Below are 18,273 nucleotides of genomic sequence, written 5' to 3'. Positions count from 1 at the left end.
GGAGAAGATTAGAGAGTACTGCTTAAGATGGTTTGGGCATATCCAACGAAGGCCTTTGGATGCTCCAGTGAGATGAAGTGAATCGTGCCAAGTGGATGGAGTAAAAAGAGGTAGGGGCAGACTGAAAATAACTACGGTAGAAATAGTGAGTAAAGACTTGATGGCTAGGAACTTAACAGAGAACATGACTTAGTATAGGAGAGAATGGAAGAAAATGATCCGTGTAGATGAACCCAACTAGTGTCAGGATTAGACTTAGTCAATTTGAGCCAGGTAGATTGTTTCACTTTCTTCATGAAAATTTTCTAAAAGGATTCATTAGCCGACCCCAACTACTTTGGAACGAAGGCTTAGTTGAGTTGAGTTGAGTTTCCTATTAGTGATTCTGGGAATCCAAACACAGCCTAAGAAATATTTGCATAAACTTTGGCAATGGCTTGCAATAATTAAGTTTAAGAAATGATATAATTATGATTAGGTAACATTTGGGTTAATGCTAATGCACGGGTTACTTGCAGTAATTAAGTTTTTCTTGTCCATCACTGCTTACACCTTGCATAAAAAGAGTTCAAGGTGGTCATCAAAGGAGAACAATAATTATTATCTTCAAACTCTACATAATCCAAAGAAGAGAAAAGTGTTCATACGCTGCAGCGCACTGCGCTTTAGTTGTTTATAAAGCCTCCTATTGGTTCGTATAGCGGGTTCACAAGAAGGAATGATATGTCCATTTTCTTTCTCAGCATTTTCACCGCCTTTTGTTTGTCATTTCTTTAAAATGATGGCATTTCCACCTGCTTGTTTTTTTCTTTTCTTAAAAATAACTTTATTTTTAGGAAAAGACAAACAAGAAGAGTGGAAATGTTCGGGAGGGTGTGGAAATATCATTTCCTGGTATCTACTTGTGCCTAGTTTTTATTTTTAGGATCAATTACCAATGGGGAACAAAAATTAGGTGGAATTATCAACAGGACCCATGCTTTTCAGAAATTATCAACGAGGGACAAAAGAGGTCTTGTCATTAAAAGCTGGACGAAAATGCCCTTTTCCTAAGCAACATGTTTTGCTTTTCCACTTTTCCTTCTTCTCTCTTCATTCCCTCTTTTTGTTTTCACTTTTTCATTTTCAACTTTGTTTTTTTTACCTTACCAGTCATCTTCTTCATCATTTAGCCACCATTGGAGGGGGGGAAACTCGAAAATTTGAAACGTGAGTTCATTCCCATCTATCTCTCAATATCTAGGTTTTGTTTCTCATTTGTTTTAGGGTTTTGCATTTCTCCTTCTCCATTTCAATGGAGGATGAGGAAGATGAATCATACGGTAGAAAGAAAAAAAACGTGAAAATGAACGAGTGAAAAAAAAATAGGAAGTAAAAACGTGTTCATAAGGGACTTGATAAGCCCATTCGGAATTTGGTAACCCCATTTTGATACTGAATAACCCCAACCCAAGAGACTTGAAAACCCCCTTCCAAAACTCCAGTACCCTTGGGCAATTTTAAGGGACTTGATAGGCCCATTCGTAAATTGGTAGCCCCAATCCCAAATACTTGAAAACTCCCTTCCAAAACTCTAGTACCCTCAGCCAATTTTCAGGGACTTGATAAGCCCATTCGTAAATTGGTAACCCCATTTTGATACTTGATAACCCCAATCCCAGATACTTGAAAACCCCCTTCCAAAACTCCAGTACCCTCGGACAATTTTCAAGGACTTGATAAGCTCATTTAGAAATTGGTAACCCCCTTTTTTATACTAGATAACCCAAATCCCAGAGACTTGAAAACCCCCTTCCAAAACTCTAGTACCCTTGGCCAATTTTCAGGGACTTGATCACCCCATTCGGAAATTGGTAACCCCATTTTTTATACTAGATAACCCCAATCCTAAAGGCTTGAAAACCCTCGGCCAATTTTCAAGCACTTGATAAGCCCATTCAAAAATTGGTAACCCTACTTTTGAGAGTTACTAACCCCCTTTCAGAGAGTTGATAAACCCCTTCTGCTACAAAACTCAATGCCTATTGCAACTCTTTTAATGGCATTACAATTCTGCTCATGATAGAAATAACAAAAGAAATTGATGTTATTTTCATTAAATGTGCTTCATGTATTACATCCCAATTTGTGTATTACAAAAAAAGGATTTAAGTAAATCAAAAAATGTGTAGCCATCCATTCATGTATTACATCAACTTTTTCTTATACAACCACTTGTCTTCAAAAAAGTGAGTGAAGCCATCCATGCATTATCTCCAGAACTCACCCTAAAATACAAATCGCTTAAACCCTAATCAAGATAAATCAGAAATAGATGAATGAAAAATTGTGCAAAACCCTAAAAAAGAAAAGAAAAACAAAACCTAAATACAAAGAGATAGATGGTAAGAACTCAACATTCAAGTTTTCAAGATTTGCCAGCAACAATGGTCGCTGAACAAGGAGGAAGATGACTAGTAGGGTAAAAAATCAAAAAGGTGATAATGGAAAAGTAAAAGAAGAGGGAAGAAGGAAAAAACAAGGTCAAAACGTGTTGTAAATGCCAAAGGGCATTTTCGTCCAGCTTTTACTGACAAGACCTCTTTTGTCCCTCGTTGATAATTTTTGAAAGGCATGGGTCATGTTGGTAATTTTGCCTAATGTTTGTCCCCCATTGGTAATTGTTCCTTATTTTTATGCAAAAAAAAAAAAGCTATGATACTGGACTACCATGTTTTCATAATTGCACAAACTCATCTGTCTTTTATTATTTAACAGTTATTAGAAACTAATTAAAAAAGAAAAGACAAGGTGAGTTTCTGAAATTATTGAAACATGGTAGTGCCAATACCAGTAACCTGGAATCAACAAAAAATCTTTTGCTGTCTACATCTCATGTGAAGTGAGAGAGAGAGAGAGAGACCTAGGGTTCTTGGACAGAATGATAGTGAACCCACTAAGTCCCAGTTGGGTCACAAGCAATATAGCAATCTAAGCTTGTGACATGCAGTACCTCTTTCTTTCTGTCAATAAAATAAGGAATTCGAGGAATTTGGATCTTAGTCCATGCTCAGAAAGACTGTCTCTCTTTTGGGCCCCACTGTCCCTCAAAAGAAAACACCAACTCAAGAAGAAAATCCAATGGAGATAAAGTAAAAAACCAAAAACATAATCACCCCAAGAAGATCCAAGGAACCCAAAGCAAGATAAACAATATTTTAAATGAGATACCTTCTTTCTACTCCCAAAGCTCTCTTTTCTCTCTCTATATGCCTTAGCCCCAGCTCTTCTTTTCTCATCCACAACAAAGATAGAAGTGGAGTACTTTGTGTTGTCAAGTAAACAAAACTTGTGTTAGTTTTTGCCAAGGCAAAGTAAAACCAAAGTTGGTCTCTATGTTAATGTTCATGTTGTTGGTGGTGGTGGCACTGGAAGAGCCAGTGGTGCCTATAATAGAGGCACCTCCATTACTAGTGGAGGCGGCTCCAGCGGTTGCATTGTCGACGCATACATCACATCAGTCTATAGAGACATTAGTTGTCGTTTTAGCGGTGATCGCAATTATTGGTGTTTTTGCGGGGATCTTCGCAAGAGTATGTGGGGGACGACACTTGGCGGGAAGTGGGGATCATGACATAGAAGGTTGGGTGGAGAGGAAATGTAGGAATTGCATTGATGGTGGACTTCCGGCCGCGGTGCCACCGCCGAAAGAATCGAAGACGGCGTCGGAAGGTGAGGAGGGAAAGAAGTGAGGAAGATTTGAGAGAGAAAGGTAGAGTTGAGAGTGTTAGGAGTGATCAGTTTAGTGAATGTAGAAAATATATGGTCCATGTGTTTGTGTGTTTTTTGCAATTGTAGTCTAGATTGGATTATATCATTTTCTTTCTTGGAAAGGTGAGATTATGGTTTTGTTGTAATTTATGTCTAATTTGGTAATTTTAAGTTCATTAGGCCATGTTTGGCTACCATGAAAACTTTTTCCATGAGCTCCTTTCTTTCGAAGTAAAAATGGGCGGTAAAATAAATTTTACACCAATTTTTAAGTCAAAAGAAACTGAGCCCATGGAATTTTAGTTTATTAAAGTGGTAAAAGAGAGTGGGAGGAGAGACTAAAGAAGGAATGAAGGAGGATAGGGTGAGAAGGGCTGAAAAACAAGGAAAAGAAAGACTCTAATCAAAATACAACTTGTTCTTTTTATTTTAGCCACTTCTTAATCTTCTCCTGAGTCCTGACTCATAGAGATCTCAAGTCTCTTCATCTCCCAACCTCCCTGTCCTCTCTCACCACTTGAAAACTAATATTCCATGGAAAAAAATTCATGATTGCCAAATGTGGCCTAAGTTGATTAGGAAAGCGTTGTGAAGATTAGTTGTACATCTAATTGGTATTTTGTAGAATTATAAGTTTCTCTCTTAGGGAAATGTTGTTAAGATTAGTTGTACATCTAATTGTTATTTTGTAGAATTACAAGGTTCTCTATTTCTCTCTTTCCACATCTTTTGCTTCCTTTTTACTTTTATTTTGCGGTACTTGTAGGAGTAGAACTGTTCATAACTTCATTTCTACTGCACCATCTTTGAAAGGCTTTCTACTCTACAAGCAAGTGAGTGAATGTCTTAAATGGGTAAATTTCATTTCTTTTTTACAGTGAGAGGGAGAGAGAGAGAGGGCTAGTTGGGTATTTAAAAGCGGAATTTTGTCGTCTCAGCAGTAGGAAAGGCACTATTGGAGATTGCAGAAGATCAGTTTGTCATCATCTCTGTCCCACTCAGTACAAAACTCTGAGGTTTTTGAGCCATTCAATAAAAGAGAGCCAGGGTATAACCATTTTACCATTAAAGTTAAGGAAAAATGATATGGAAGCCCATACAACTATCAAAAGCATAAAAATGAGCATAAGGATCACTATGGTGTTGATGTTTTTGCACTTCGAACATACACTAAATTCCAATATGGCTGCAATATGTGCCTTTTCTGATGCAACTTGTACAATAAAAACCAGAAAATGATATCCCCACTCCCATGTTTTCACATACTCTCACTTACACTTTGCTAATAAGTTGGTAAAGGCTCTTATTCTCAGCAAGCTATCAACAACTAATCAAAAAAGTGTTTAGTTAGGTGAGGGCTGCTATTATAAAAAAGGAGTGCAAATATCATTCCCAACCTTACGCGCCGTAGATTAGGTAAGAGCAGCATTTTTAGAGAGAGAGAGAGATGGGTGACACCTTTGAATCAGCTGTTTTGGAACTTTTTTCTTAGAGAGAGAGAGATGGATGACACCTTTGAATCAGCTGTTTTGCAGCTTTTTTCTTAGAGAGGGAGAGAGATGGGTGACACCTTTGAATCAGCTGTTTTGCAACTTTTTTCTTAAAAGAAAAAGGGGATAGAGGAGAAGGGACAGATAAAAAAGGTAGAAATATCATTTTCCTATCTTTTTTTACCATTGAATGTTGACCATTTGGAACGTAAAAGAAGACAAACAATTTTCAATCAGTCACATTCAACGTCCAAAATAACGTTTGGGATATTTTTTTTCGCTACTATTGTGTTTTGATAATTGCACTAACTCATCTTGATCTTTTATTATTTGACACTAGCCTTCATTCAATGCTTTTCAGCCTTCTGACTCTCCTCAGACCTCTTCCTCTCCCGCCCCGGTATGGCCCTGTTTCTTTGGACTTTGAGAAACCAATTGCTGAGTCCAATACTGATTATTGGACTCAAATTCATATTTAGGGTGTGTTCGGCAACTATTCTTTTACGGGATTTCCCCCCTTTTTAGGGGTGGAGAATGACGAAAGCCAAAAAAATCTCAAAATCATGTTTAGCTAAATGACCCGCTAAGGTCTGTTTCAAAAATTTCTGCTACTTTTTCAACTAAAACATAGGATTCCTCGAAACGATAAAACCGTTACTAAAATTTCTCATCACTCCATTTCCGCCCGATTCTTTAGGCGAGAATGAGAAGTGTTGCCGAACATGCCCTTAATTTTGAGTCCAATTATCAGCTTTGTACACCGGCGTTTCTCAAAATCCAAAACAAATAGGACCTAATCCCATTACCGACAAAAAAGGGACTAATGAGAATCTTCATAAGCGACTCGACTGGACTCATAAGAATCCTAGCTTTTAGTCGATAAAGGTGGTGAAAAATATGAAAGAGGAATAGCTGGAGGGATATCCTAACTTTTAGTCGATAAAGGTGGTAAAAATATGAAACATGAATAGCTGTTGGGATAGAGAATCCCGTAATATAATGTTTGTTGCCAAACACACCCTACAGTGCTAAAAATATATGAGATTTTCTATACTACAAAGGATTACCAAGCGATACACTGTATATTTGCCACCCAAAGGAGTTTCCAAATGAGATAACGTAAGTAGAGAGATTCAGTGAGGAGAAACAGTGATCTAAACCTCTCACCTGTTAGGATGGAAATGGTGGACATGAACCAAAGATAGAGAATAAGTACCAAACCTAACAACAGTCACCATTCATCAGATAAGTTTCCACATTTCAGATTCCGGGATAAGACAAAACTATGAGAGATTTTTGGAGCATTGTTAACAGTTTTGATCCTCGACACTCATCATTCTTCTGTCATTGGAGCCGCCAAAAATGGGCAAAACAGAATCATTTGGAGCAACTCTTCTTCGCTCCAAGAATAAGCAAATCAAAGCCAAATATCACACGAGATTTTGAAAAATGGCGGAAGAGAATTGGAAGGAATGGGTGGGATTTACCAAATGTCATTCTCTGTTTTTTTTTCATACTCCACAACAATAAAAGCAGAGGGGCGATGGCCAAGAAGGGCTAAAGAATGTGGCATAAGCTACTACTATAAGACATGAATTGAATTCCCAAGGTTCACGATGAATTTCAAAAAACGTAATACTAACAGAAAATAGCCAATGATAACAAATGACATAATAATATCAAACAAAACTCTTTTTAAATAGAAAAGATTCTCAACAGTAGTGTCTTAAACTGAGTTGTTCTTCAACAAAACTAACCTCAAATTCTCCTCATTAAACTAACCTTCTAACTTCTCGACGTCCTCCAGGATGATGGCCTTAGTAGGCTTTGCCAACAGATCTGTATATTCTTGGAATGGGGATTTTGTAAAGCGAGTTTCCCTCCAGAAATCCGGTGTAAGGAAACCGTATGTCTTCAACAGGCAATCAAATGTTGCCTGCACATGGATATATATATAAGCATGAATTTTCAAATAGAGTAAAAAAAGCATAAGCATTAGTACTGATAGCAATAACAGAACCTGCGATAAGGTTGGGCACAAAGCCTCAACCAGTTGAGCTACAGGTTTAATGCCTCAATTAATGTCAGCAACCAAGTCATTTGGCTCTTTCACTAAGGAAAAGAAAGAGACGCAGGACAAGACAGCATAAACATGGCTTTAGCTTATGAAATGTTGAGGACTGAAGATGGAATTTCAACAGAACTCGACCGTCAATAAGCATAGAGACATCGCATATAGTGCATGATATATATAGCCCGATATTATGCATAATGTAAAGATTCATATAGTGAATGACACATAACCCAATATTATGCATGATACAAGGATTCACTATCTAAATCTGTCTGCGACATATGAAACTGCAACTTCGAGGTTGCACACAAAGCCTTAATAATGTCAGCAACCAATTCATTTGAGACAAAGGACAAGACAGCATAAACATGGCTTTAGCTTATGATAATGTTTAGGACTGAAAATGGGATCTCATCAGAACTCGGCCGTCAATAAGCATTGAGTAACATTACATATAGTGCACGATACAGCTAAATACTATGAGTATGAATGATACAAGACCATCAATAAGCATTGAGCAACATTACATGTAGTGCATGACACAGCCAAATATTATGAATGATACAAAAATTCATATTAATTTCAAAGACACTACCAGACATCGTCATGCACTTTGGTGAGATGGTCCAATGGGTGCGCCTTTGTAGCTGGTTTTTGCAAGGGTGCCCTTGAGTTTCGCATTCCATTATTTGCAAATAAACATTTAACTTCAAAATTATTTATTTATAAGATTATAAGCAACTATTTTTATGTGGTTTCCAAAGAGGTCGTAAATCTCTCGACGGGATCTTAAAAAGAATAGTACATTTTCAATACTATCCGGCCCTAAGGAGTCGAGGAATTGCTGTTGAGAAATATCACCAGACAGTGAAACAAGAATGGTTAGCTTATGCAGTCAACATCTAGGATGCATACCAATTGTCACAAACGATGTTGTTTAAATTCTTATGTTATGCTTTGCCTTCCTTAAATTGTAAAATGTGCATAATACACTATAATTACTGCATGTAACAAATACTACATCTCTTATTGCTTTATGCTCTTGCATGAGAGACTAGCACTCTAGCAGCATTCTGGCTTTCTTTCAAAACCTTAAATCCTACATTGAAGTATTTGCTCAATGGCCATTGGATGAATTTGAAATCCAAGGCGAACCAGTTTCTACACACATTTTGGATATCAAGCAGGAGTTTTGGTGGACACAACTTGGAAACTTAATGAGGATGTATCAAGTCCTTACCGACACAAAGAGTTATCTTCGAATGAGATTATAGCATATCAAAGAATGAAGAAAACGTCTTTAAGATAAATGTTTTTATTGTTTTTTTATTGGCAAGCTGGGATCGAACCTGAGACCTATAAATGTTTTTATTGTTAAAGAATGTTATGGGCGACTGGCGCGCATTGAAACCGCTAGCTAACCGGTGACTGGCAATAAAGCGAAAAGAAGAAAAAATTGTTTCTGTGACATGTAGGTTGCTTTAGTAAATTTCCAAAAGACTAGCGCATATATTGTAAACATGGCGATTGAGGATGGGAGGCACTTGTGTAGATTGGAAGGTGAAACTTAAAAAAAATGAAGAAGATGGCTAACATAAATGAAAAGATGGACATGGGAAAAATTGTCATTACCCACCTACCAACAAGGCTGCAGGTATCCATTCCAAAAACCTACTATTTGCAATTCTCTATTACATCCACACTAATGTTGAATCTCATTGCGCTTCAGGGTATGAATGCGGTAATAGCACAATTAAGCAAAGGAATTCAATGCATGAGACTACGAATGAATATAACAAGTAAATCAGCAATTTTCATTTGTTCATAGTAGTCCCTAAAATTTGTTGTCTTGAATACCTCTATTGTTTTTGTCTCAGGTTCGTACGACAATTTCTGCTTGTATAGCACAGCCATTCTTTATAGGCCAATACTTCATACTTATTTGACTCCCTGTAAACTAGTGAAATATTATTTGGAAGAACAATATAGATTTCTCAATTGCGATTGCATCTTCTTTATGTGTCTTACTGAGCCTAATAGAAGATGTTTATTTTAGACATTTGGAACCATGTGATTATTTTGAGGTGCATTGTCACAATATAGATTTCTCAATTGCGATTGCATCTCCTTTATCTGTCTTACTGAGCCAAATAGAAGATGTTTATTTTAGACATTTGGAACCATGTGATTATTTTCAGGTGCTCTCTCTCTCTCTCTCTCTCTCTCTCTCTCTCTCTCTCTCTCTCTCTCTCCTTTGCTAACCCAGTGGGCTGCTCTCCCCGCCGCCACCAACCACCCCACCATCTTTTTTTCCCTACCCCCACCGACCACTCCATATTTTTCCCCTAAATCCCCGTTCTCTGTAACGCCAGATTCTACCAATTTTCTTGCGAAAGATAATCTGTTAAGACCTTGTTTCTTTGGTATAGATTTGTTTCAGTTTCCTTTGAAAATATTTTGATAGGTTTTTAATTTTAGGGTTATTTTGCTATTATTTTGTTAGGTTTCTGAATTTGGGAATGTTTGCATCTTTGTTTTTGTTGAAGTATAAAAGATAAATAAAGCCTTTCTCCAACAGCTTAAGCTTTTGGAGAACGCATTTCAATTTAGTGATTTCTAATTGTATGATACAGTCAACTTCTTTATAGGCTAATAACCTCATACCTATTTAACTTCTTATACACTAATAAAATTTACTTTGAATAACAATAAAAATTTCTCATTTTTCAGACCTAGTTTCTTTGGTGTAGATTTGTTCCAGTTTCCTTTGAAAATATTTTGATAGGTTTTTAATTTTAGGGTTATTTTGCTATTGTTTTGTTAGGTTTCTGAATTTGGGAATGTTTGCATCTTTGTTTTTGTTAAAGTATAAAAGATAAATAACGCCTTTCTCCAACAGCTTAAGCTTTTGGAGAAGTTGGTACGTTAACATGATATCAGAACCAACGGTCTCGAGTTCAAACCTCCCAGATAGCACAAATCCACATGCGATGGTCGGCCCAAAGTGGGACCACATGTGCCACATGTTTGCCAAGTGGGCCACACGTGCGGGGGAGTGTTAAGTATAAAAGATAAATAACGCCTTTCTCCAACAGCTTAAGCTTTTGGAGAAGTTGGTAAGTTTAACAGTTTTTATATTTTCCATAGATGTGCTTTCATAGATGAAGATTATGTACTATTAGGCCTTTGATAATTTTTATTTGTTTCATTACGCAATTCAATTTAATGATTTCTAATTGTATGATACATTCAACTTATTTATACGCTAATAACCTCATACCTATTTAACTTCTTAATTCTTATACACTAATAAAATTTTACATTGAATAACAATAAAAATTTCTCATTTGCAATTTCATCTTCTTTATCCGTTTTATTGATAGATACGAATAGAAGATGTTTATTTCAGACGTATTTGAAATCGAATGCTTATTTTGGTGTACATTGTTGCCACTTAGTTGTCGCAATTGTAATGGCCTCACATAAACTTGCAGTTGAGTACATATTTAAACTCATTAGGTATTTGCATATGTTATAGCATAACCTTAGTATACGTGTTACTATCCGGCTCATGATATTTTGAATATTTGTTATCCCAAATGTTGCATGACTAATATATGTTATGAAAATGGCATGCCACCATAGAACTAAATATTTGGGTATGAAGAGATATACTCGGTTAAGCCGAACATATCTGTCATTTGCACTTACAAGAGCATTTGAGAAGCTTTGTCTCCATTTAACATTACTAAACCTTTGTCATGTTTCCATGATGCCGTTCAAGGACGAATGTCAACGCTAATGATCAACTAAGATATTTCATGATGGTTGTTAATGGTATGTGCAGGTCAAACTGTTGCTTAATTTTTATTTCAAGTGATAATAATTATTTTTGTTATTATAAAACATTTTCTGTCAATTAGTTATATTTTTATTTGAGGAATGATAGAATGAGGGGCGCCCTTGTAAAAACCACCTTCAAGGGCGCCCCTATTGGATGATTTGTGCAAAGTTAACACGATTTCCACTTTTTTAGGCGCCATCCACTTTTTCAGCACCACATAAATGCACCTTTTTTTTTGCAGAAAATCAACCAATAGGGTGGCGCCGAAAAAAGTGGATGGCGCCTAAAAAAGTGGAAACCTGTTGACTTTGCAGAAAATCAACCAATAGGGGCGGCCTTTAAGGAGGCTTTTGCAAGGGTGCCCTTCATTCTATCATTACTCTTTTATTTTCATCAGTAAATGTGTAGTGGGCATTAGTATATGACGTGTATAGCAAGCCACTAACCTATGAAGCTCTTGGGATTGTCACTCCTAATTTCGGAAGAAAAAGATAACTCCGTGAGTATGTGTTTTTCATCATCCAATGGCATTGATATTGACTCTTCCAAATTTGAATCGTCTGCATAACATACAATAGCAATGGTCGGACAATAATCTTCCCCCGAAGATTAAGATTTTGTTTAACTCTATTGTATATTATCAATGTACTACTTAGAAATTATAGGTTAGGTAACTGCTATTATCAGGCCGCGAGAATTTAATAGGTTTACAAAAACAACAAATTTCGACCCCTTAGATATAGTGTCCCAAATGTGTAGTGCATTGATGTGGTATAAAAAAGGATCTACTTCCAAGTATTCCCAAGATTTTCAATGTGATGTCAAGATGGAAGGATTGAGTTGTCATTACTTCGGATTGAGTTGTCATTACTTCATTAGACACCAACTTACTTAAAAGTGTTGCATGATGGGAAGTATGATAATGAGCGTCCATGCTTTAGAGAGCTTATTCGTGCATATAATTCAATGTTTAGCTTCACTTCGATTGGCAGTAATATTGATCATCGTTGATGGTCATTGTCCATATTCTTTTAGGATATCAAGTTCTAACAATACAGAATTTGGACGTATCGGCGTAATTGCAAACCAAAGTTTACAAAGCTATATGTAAATGTCATTAAAGATAAAACCAAAAATAGAATGAATGTTAACGTTTATGAAGGTCGTTTTTTCATTGACAAGAATGTCGTAACTGATCCAAGATAAATGTTTGACAACACAAATCCTTATGTACAAAGCTTTATATATTGGGGGAGGGGACTTTTTAGAGAACAGTACTATCATCAATCTACAAATTCGAATCATAGAACAAAGATCTTAAGATGCTAGAAAATACAATCTCCCAACTACGTTGGAAGTGGATGCAGTGGCAATGGGTCAGAGATTGCAGAGCACCACAACATTATTTACACCAATCAAGGATTCTTGTAAGGGATAAACGACTGTCACCCCACCTATATATGCCCCTTCAGTATCATCTACTATTTCTATATAAAGATGATGGTTGAAGGATCAATATACCGATCGTGTCAGATATTGATTCCGCCCACCGAAAGAGAGTATTGTTAGCATGCAAGAATTTATGTCTACTGGATCGACCTAGAAAGGAGAAAACACACACTTAGCAAGTCCGGCTGTGCCTTCCAACAATTTGTGGCAATGTTTATGCTGCTATTGAAGAACGAAGATTGTGCTAGGCGCGAAGCATCGACCATAATTATTGGAAGACAATTAGCAATCGCAGGCTCATCAACAACCACTTGTGCAACCTGTTCTAACGAATGGGGTTGACTACATTGGTAGAAGAATCCTTCTATCAAAACTCCAGAAAGGATGACCTTATTTAAGTACATATACGTACTTAAATATCAAATGATTAATCACGACCAGCGGGATTAACTGCATTTTATATGTTTCGGACATATTTACTTACTTTTGAGGGGTATTTATATGTGCATTTTCAAAATTACAGTGGCACTGAAAATAGTTCGTTTTATTCAATATCTATATCCATGGACATAGTTGAGAGATTGTATCGTCCTACATTTTGATATCTTTGTCTCATGATTCATATACGTAGGCAAACGATAGCATTATTTGCAAAAAAAAATAAAAAAAATCTATCCAATATTTTAAAGCTTTGCACATAAAGATTAATATTGTACAGCATTTGTCTACGATTAATTACGACATTTTCGTCATTGCAAAATCAATCAACATAAACATGAACAACATTCTTTCAATTTTTAGCTGTGCAAACGTCAACCCGAACCCGACCCAATTTAAGGTAAAATCTCACTTTATATTAATGTCATTGGAGGATGAAAAATTAATCCTTCGTCATCATTACGATGAAAACCGCACATTCCGAAATTGAGAGTGACAGTCTCGATAACTTCAGAAGTTAATGGCTTAATGTACATGTGCAAATCTACCAATGAAAAAAGTATGGTCTTGTTTTTTAATGATAAACTATGGCAATGTTTATCATTCAAACTATGGCCGCGTTTGGTAACCACAAAAAATATTCCACTAAATATCTGCTTGCCCAACTTGGTGAGAGGTGCTGAGGAGATAATTGAGTGGGCGAGAATAGAGATAGCATCTAAAATCACTAAAAACTATTGAAAAGAAAATGCTTGTTTAGAATTGGTTTTTTGTTTTCCTAATTTTAGGAGCTTTTCATGCTCCCTTCACTCCCAAGCTCTAAAGTCTCTGTCTCTCGCCCATCTCTCACAAATGCCCCCACAAACATTAAATTAGATATTTTTTTTTCATGGTGGCCAAACATGGCCTCTAAGTAATTTACAGAAAAATACATTATAATAACTGAAACAATTATTATCCTTGAAGAACAATTAAGCAACACTTTTACTCATATCACATACAATTAAAAATTGTCATGAAATATCTTGACGGGTCATGAGCGTTGTCCGAGTCAAAAGATGCATCGGAAGATAAGCAATCTTATTACATTTGTATCCAAATGCCAACATGGAAACATGTCAAAAAATTAGTCGTGCCATATGGAAATTACTTCTCAAATACTTCTGAAAGAACAGAGGGCAGATATGTCCGGGCTAAGAAGATCTCCTTATACACAAACGTTTAATTCTATGATGGCAGGTTAATTCCAGAACATATTAGTCATACCGCATCTAGGAAAACAAATATTTAAAATATCATGTGTTTGATAGTAACACGTATACTAACTAAGGGTACATAGAATAAGTAAATACCTAATGAGTTTAAATATACACTTACTTTCATGATCATGTAAGCTCATCGTTAGCAGAACAATGAAGTAGTAATAATACACCTTTAAATAAGCATCGAAATCCAAATAAGTCTGAAATAAACATCTTTTATTTGGATTAGTAAGATAGATAAAGAAGATAAAATTACAAATCATAAATTTATATTGTTATTTAAAATAAAATCTCATTAGAATATAAGGAGTCAAATAGCTATGAAACTATTGGCCTACAACCTATCAAAATATTTTCAACGTAAACTGAAACAAATCTATAACAGAGAAATAAAGTCTCAAAAAAAATCTCCAGCAAGAATAGTGGTAGCAATCAGGAGTTATATAATGATTTAAGAAAATAAAGACGGTGCAATGATCGATTGCGGTGGGAAAAAAAGATCGAGTGGTAGGTGGAGGTGGGAGGGCAGCCCAGCAAGCAGAGAGAGAAAACATGGATACCATTCAGAGAGAGAGAGAGAGAGCACATGGATATGGGGAAGAAATGACATGTCAAAGAGATTTGGATGTAGAATTGGAGAGAGAGAGAGAGAGAGAGAGGAGGGGGGAATCAAGTAGTAACAATACGTCTCAAGATAAGCATTTAGTTCCAAACGAGTCTAAAATAAACATCTTCTATTCGGCTGACAAAGATTGATAGAGATGAAATTGCAAATAAGAAATTTATATTGTTATTCAAAAAAATATTTCATTTGTGTAAAGGAAGTCAAATAAGTAGAAGTTATTAGCCTATAAAGAAGTGTATTATACCATACAATTAGAAATCATAACATGAACATGAGGAAGTGAGATGAGGAACATGCTCAAAAGAAGAACCTAATGCTCTGGTTAATGATTGTGAAACATGAAAAAGGAACAAACACCTTATGGCCAGATGGTGCAAAGAAGAAAAAGGATCAAACACCTTTACGGCCAGATGGTGCAAACCTAGGGTTCACAGAATACTTTTCTGGGAACGTTGGAGCATGAATTAGTATTCAATTCAACACGGGCAGCAACTTTAGTTCCCAAAGCAGGTTAAAGACTCTAAGAATATACATCACAAGACGAAGAGAACCAACAAGCCGTTGAAGAGAAAAAGTACTTCCTTAACTCACGATCTAGTTTTTCCAAACTTATCATGTCAAGCCTTTGATATTAAGATATTTGCATGCCTTGAAATTGAAGGAAACTTCTGCATGGAAGAAGATTTGTGGGTTTCAATTAGTTAACAAAACAACTAATTAAGTAGAGAATCCTACAAAACAGCTTGACTAATTTTTACGTCTGTGAAATGTCTCTGCTGCATTCCATGTATCATTAACTACCCCAAACACTTACATGAAACTCAAAGGCTTCTATCAGCTTTAAAGCTAGTAATGGTAGATACATTACAATAGCATTCATCAACAAGTTAATAACCAATCTGTGACTAAAGAACATAATGAAGAAAGTGCGCCGACAAGATCATCCTTCACTGTGCAAATAATGCATTGAATCTCCATTCCAACAAAATCAACAACTTGGAGCAATCAAACCATGCATGTATTAAGAACAAAAACAAAAAAAAATAGAGCAGCAAAAAAAGGAAGACGGAGCCTAAATCGAGAAACCAATCCCCGAGTCAGAGAAAAATCAGACCTATGAAATGCTAATAATTGCAAAACCAAGTACCTAATAATCCCCAATATTATCTAATATAACCACAAACTCATCAACAATTTCCACCCAATAAGAACACCAACGATCGAATCAAATTTAAACCCATTGATAACTTAAAAATAAATCAATAAATTCAAAATAGATAACAATAATTCAACTAGCAAATCATCTAAAATTAACACCTTCTTTGTTTTAGATTTTAAGAAAAAATAGTGAGTCAAAAATGATAAATTGGACACAAAATTAAACGTAATTTTGAGTACACTGATTTTTTGAAGCTCACAATTGGTTCCCAAAATCCAAAACAAACATGGACCTAACTTGGAGAGATATATATATAGAGAAAGAGAACGAAGACGAAACCTTTACGAAATTCCCCAGGGTCTTGGTCGATCCACGCGAGGACGTGAACACATCCTCAATCCCAGCAAACTGCAGAACCTTCTTTGGAACCCTAGCGGCGACTATCCCAGCCCCACGTGGAGCCGGCACCATCCGTACCGTCACAGACCCACATTTTCCGGTAACCTTACAGGGCACAGTATGAGGCTTCCCAATCTTGTTACCCCAGTAACCCCTCCTCACCGGAATCACCGAAAGCTTCGCCAGAATAATTGAACCTGTAAAATCAGAGATTTCCACTAATCTCAGTTGAATTCATAAGATCCTTATCAGTGCTCACATAGAGTACTTAAAAGAATAAACATAATCTAATAGGGTTACCTAATCTAGCCCTGATGCTTAATCTAACATTGTTATCTAATACATAATCTAATAGGGTTATCAAATAGGGTTACCATGATCTAGCCCTAATCAAATACATAATCTAGCCCTAATACATAATCTAATAGGGTTACCTAATCAAATCAAATCAGATCTCATAAAATCCTATGCATTCTAACAGTACCTCGAATTGCAGTTGCAACCTCTTTACTACACTTGACTCCCAAACCCACATGTCCATTACCATCACCAACAACAACAAAGGCCTTGAACCGGGTTCTCTGGCCGGCCCGGGTCTGTTTCTGAACCGGCATGATTTTCATGACCTCATCTTTTAGTTGAGGTCCGAGTAGGGTTTCAATGATTTGGTGCTCCTTCACAGGGAGCGAGTGGAGGTAGATCTGTTCTAAGCTTCGGATTTTTCCTTCTTTTACTAGACGACCCAGTTTTGTTACTGGCACCCATTTTTCTTCTTCTTCGCGGCGGCCCCCACCGCGTCGCCCTCCACGACGATCACCACGGCCACGGTCGCCTCGACCACGGCCGAATCCTCGTCCGAAACCTCCTCGTTCTCCTCCTCTCTCGGCCATGGTTGGTTTGGGAAAGGGGTGGGAAGATCCAAATGGGGGAGTAGTTTTGGGGAGAAACAGAGAGGTTGGACTATGAAGGTGAAGCGAGAAAAACCTAACTAGGGTTCATTTAGCTGACTATAAATAGAGGACAAATTTCCATGGAAATTTTTTATTGGAAAGTTGGTTACATGGAATACAAAATTTTCCAGCATTTTGTTAGAACTCATTTGCTAGGCTTGAGATTTTTATTTTTTTTTCCATACAACCTCAGGAATAAGCATGGGTGAAGCCCACCATTTCACAAATCATGTTTTGGTGGGGTGTAGCCAACAATTTTATACTTGGGTTGGGGCTACCATTTTGCATTTGGTGTCTTGACTTGATGTGCCGACCCCAACTAGTCTGGGACAAGGTTTTAAACTTCGGTTTCTGGAGTGATTTCGGTCCTCAACGAAATCAAATAAAACAATATTTTATTCTTGAGAAAATTTCGGACGAAATCTCATCCCTTAAATTTCGGTCGAAATTTTATACCATTTCGGGTAAACCCGATTTCGGTTTCGCTCTCGACCGAAACCCGAAATTTCGGATTTCGGTCGAAATTTAAAACCTTGGTTTGGGACAAAGGCTTAGTTGAGTTGAGTTATCTTGACTTGATGTGTAGGGCCTTCTAATGGGTAGGGCTAGGGCCCACCATTTTACACCTCGTGTTTGGAGCTAACGTATCGGCATATCCGCCCCTTTTTATTCGGGCGATTATATTTTCACCTCCCGCAGTAAGCATGCGCCCCTGTTAACGTGATTTGGTTCGCACGTTAACAAGGGGCGCATGCGTACTCGGGGTGAAAATATCATCTCCCTTTTATTCTTTTAATGAGTCGGGCCACCATTTTACACCTTGTGTATGGAGC

The 18,273-nt window shown here is 36.8% G+C and overlaps 1 protein-coding gene across 1 annotated transcript; it reads right to left on the bottom strand.

The window, feature by feature from the left end:
* Window positions 1–6,914: 6,914 nt before the first annotated feature.
* On the bottom strand, window positions 6,915–17,482 carry LOC143845777 (uncharacterized). Its single transcript, XM_077354191.1, has 3 exons — window positions 16,975–17,482; window positions 16,431–16,687; window positions 6,915–7,176 (listed from the first exon to the last, which is right to left on the bottom strand). Exons 1-3 carry the CDS (start codon window positions 17,378–17,380, stop codon window positions 7,018–7,020), a joined length of 822 nt encoding a protein of 273 aa, XP_077210306.1. The 5' UTR covers window positions 17,381–17,482; the 3' UTR covers window positions 6,915–7,017.
* Between the last annotated feature and the right edge of the window lie 791 nt (window positions 17,483–18,273).

The sequence above is a fragment of the Tasmannia lanceolata genome, unplaced genomic scaffold, assembly GCF_043159265.1.
Source record: "Tasmannia lanceolata isolate RefF3 unplaced genomic scaffold, GAP_Taslan_0.1 ptg000015l, whole genome shotgun sequence".
Lineage (NCBI taxonomy): Eukaryota > Viridiplantae > Streptophyta > Magnoliopsida > Canellales > Winteraceae > Tasmannia > Tasmannia lanceolata.
Note: the sequence above shows the minus strand (reverse complement) of the source record. Positions and strands in the feature narration are given on the sequence as shown.

Bases quoted from the DNA above. Each gene is read 5' to 3' on its own strand.
- LOC143845777 (XM_077354191.1), bottom strand. From the start codon at position 17,380: ATGGCCGAGAGAGGAGGAGAACGAGGAGGTTTCGGACGAGGATTCGGC. The intron at 16,688-16,974 runs GTACTGTTAGAA...CTGATTTTACAG, and splicing joins GGTTGCAACTGCAATTCGAG to GTTCAATTATTCTGGCGAAG. The intron at 7,177-16,430 runs GTTTCGTCTTCG...ATCCATGTGCAG, and splicing joins CCCTGGGGAATTTCGTAAAG to GCAACATTTGATTGCCTGTT.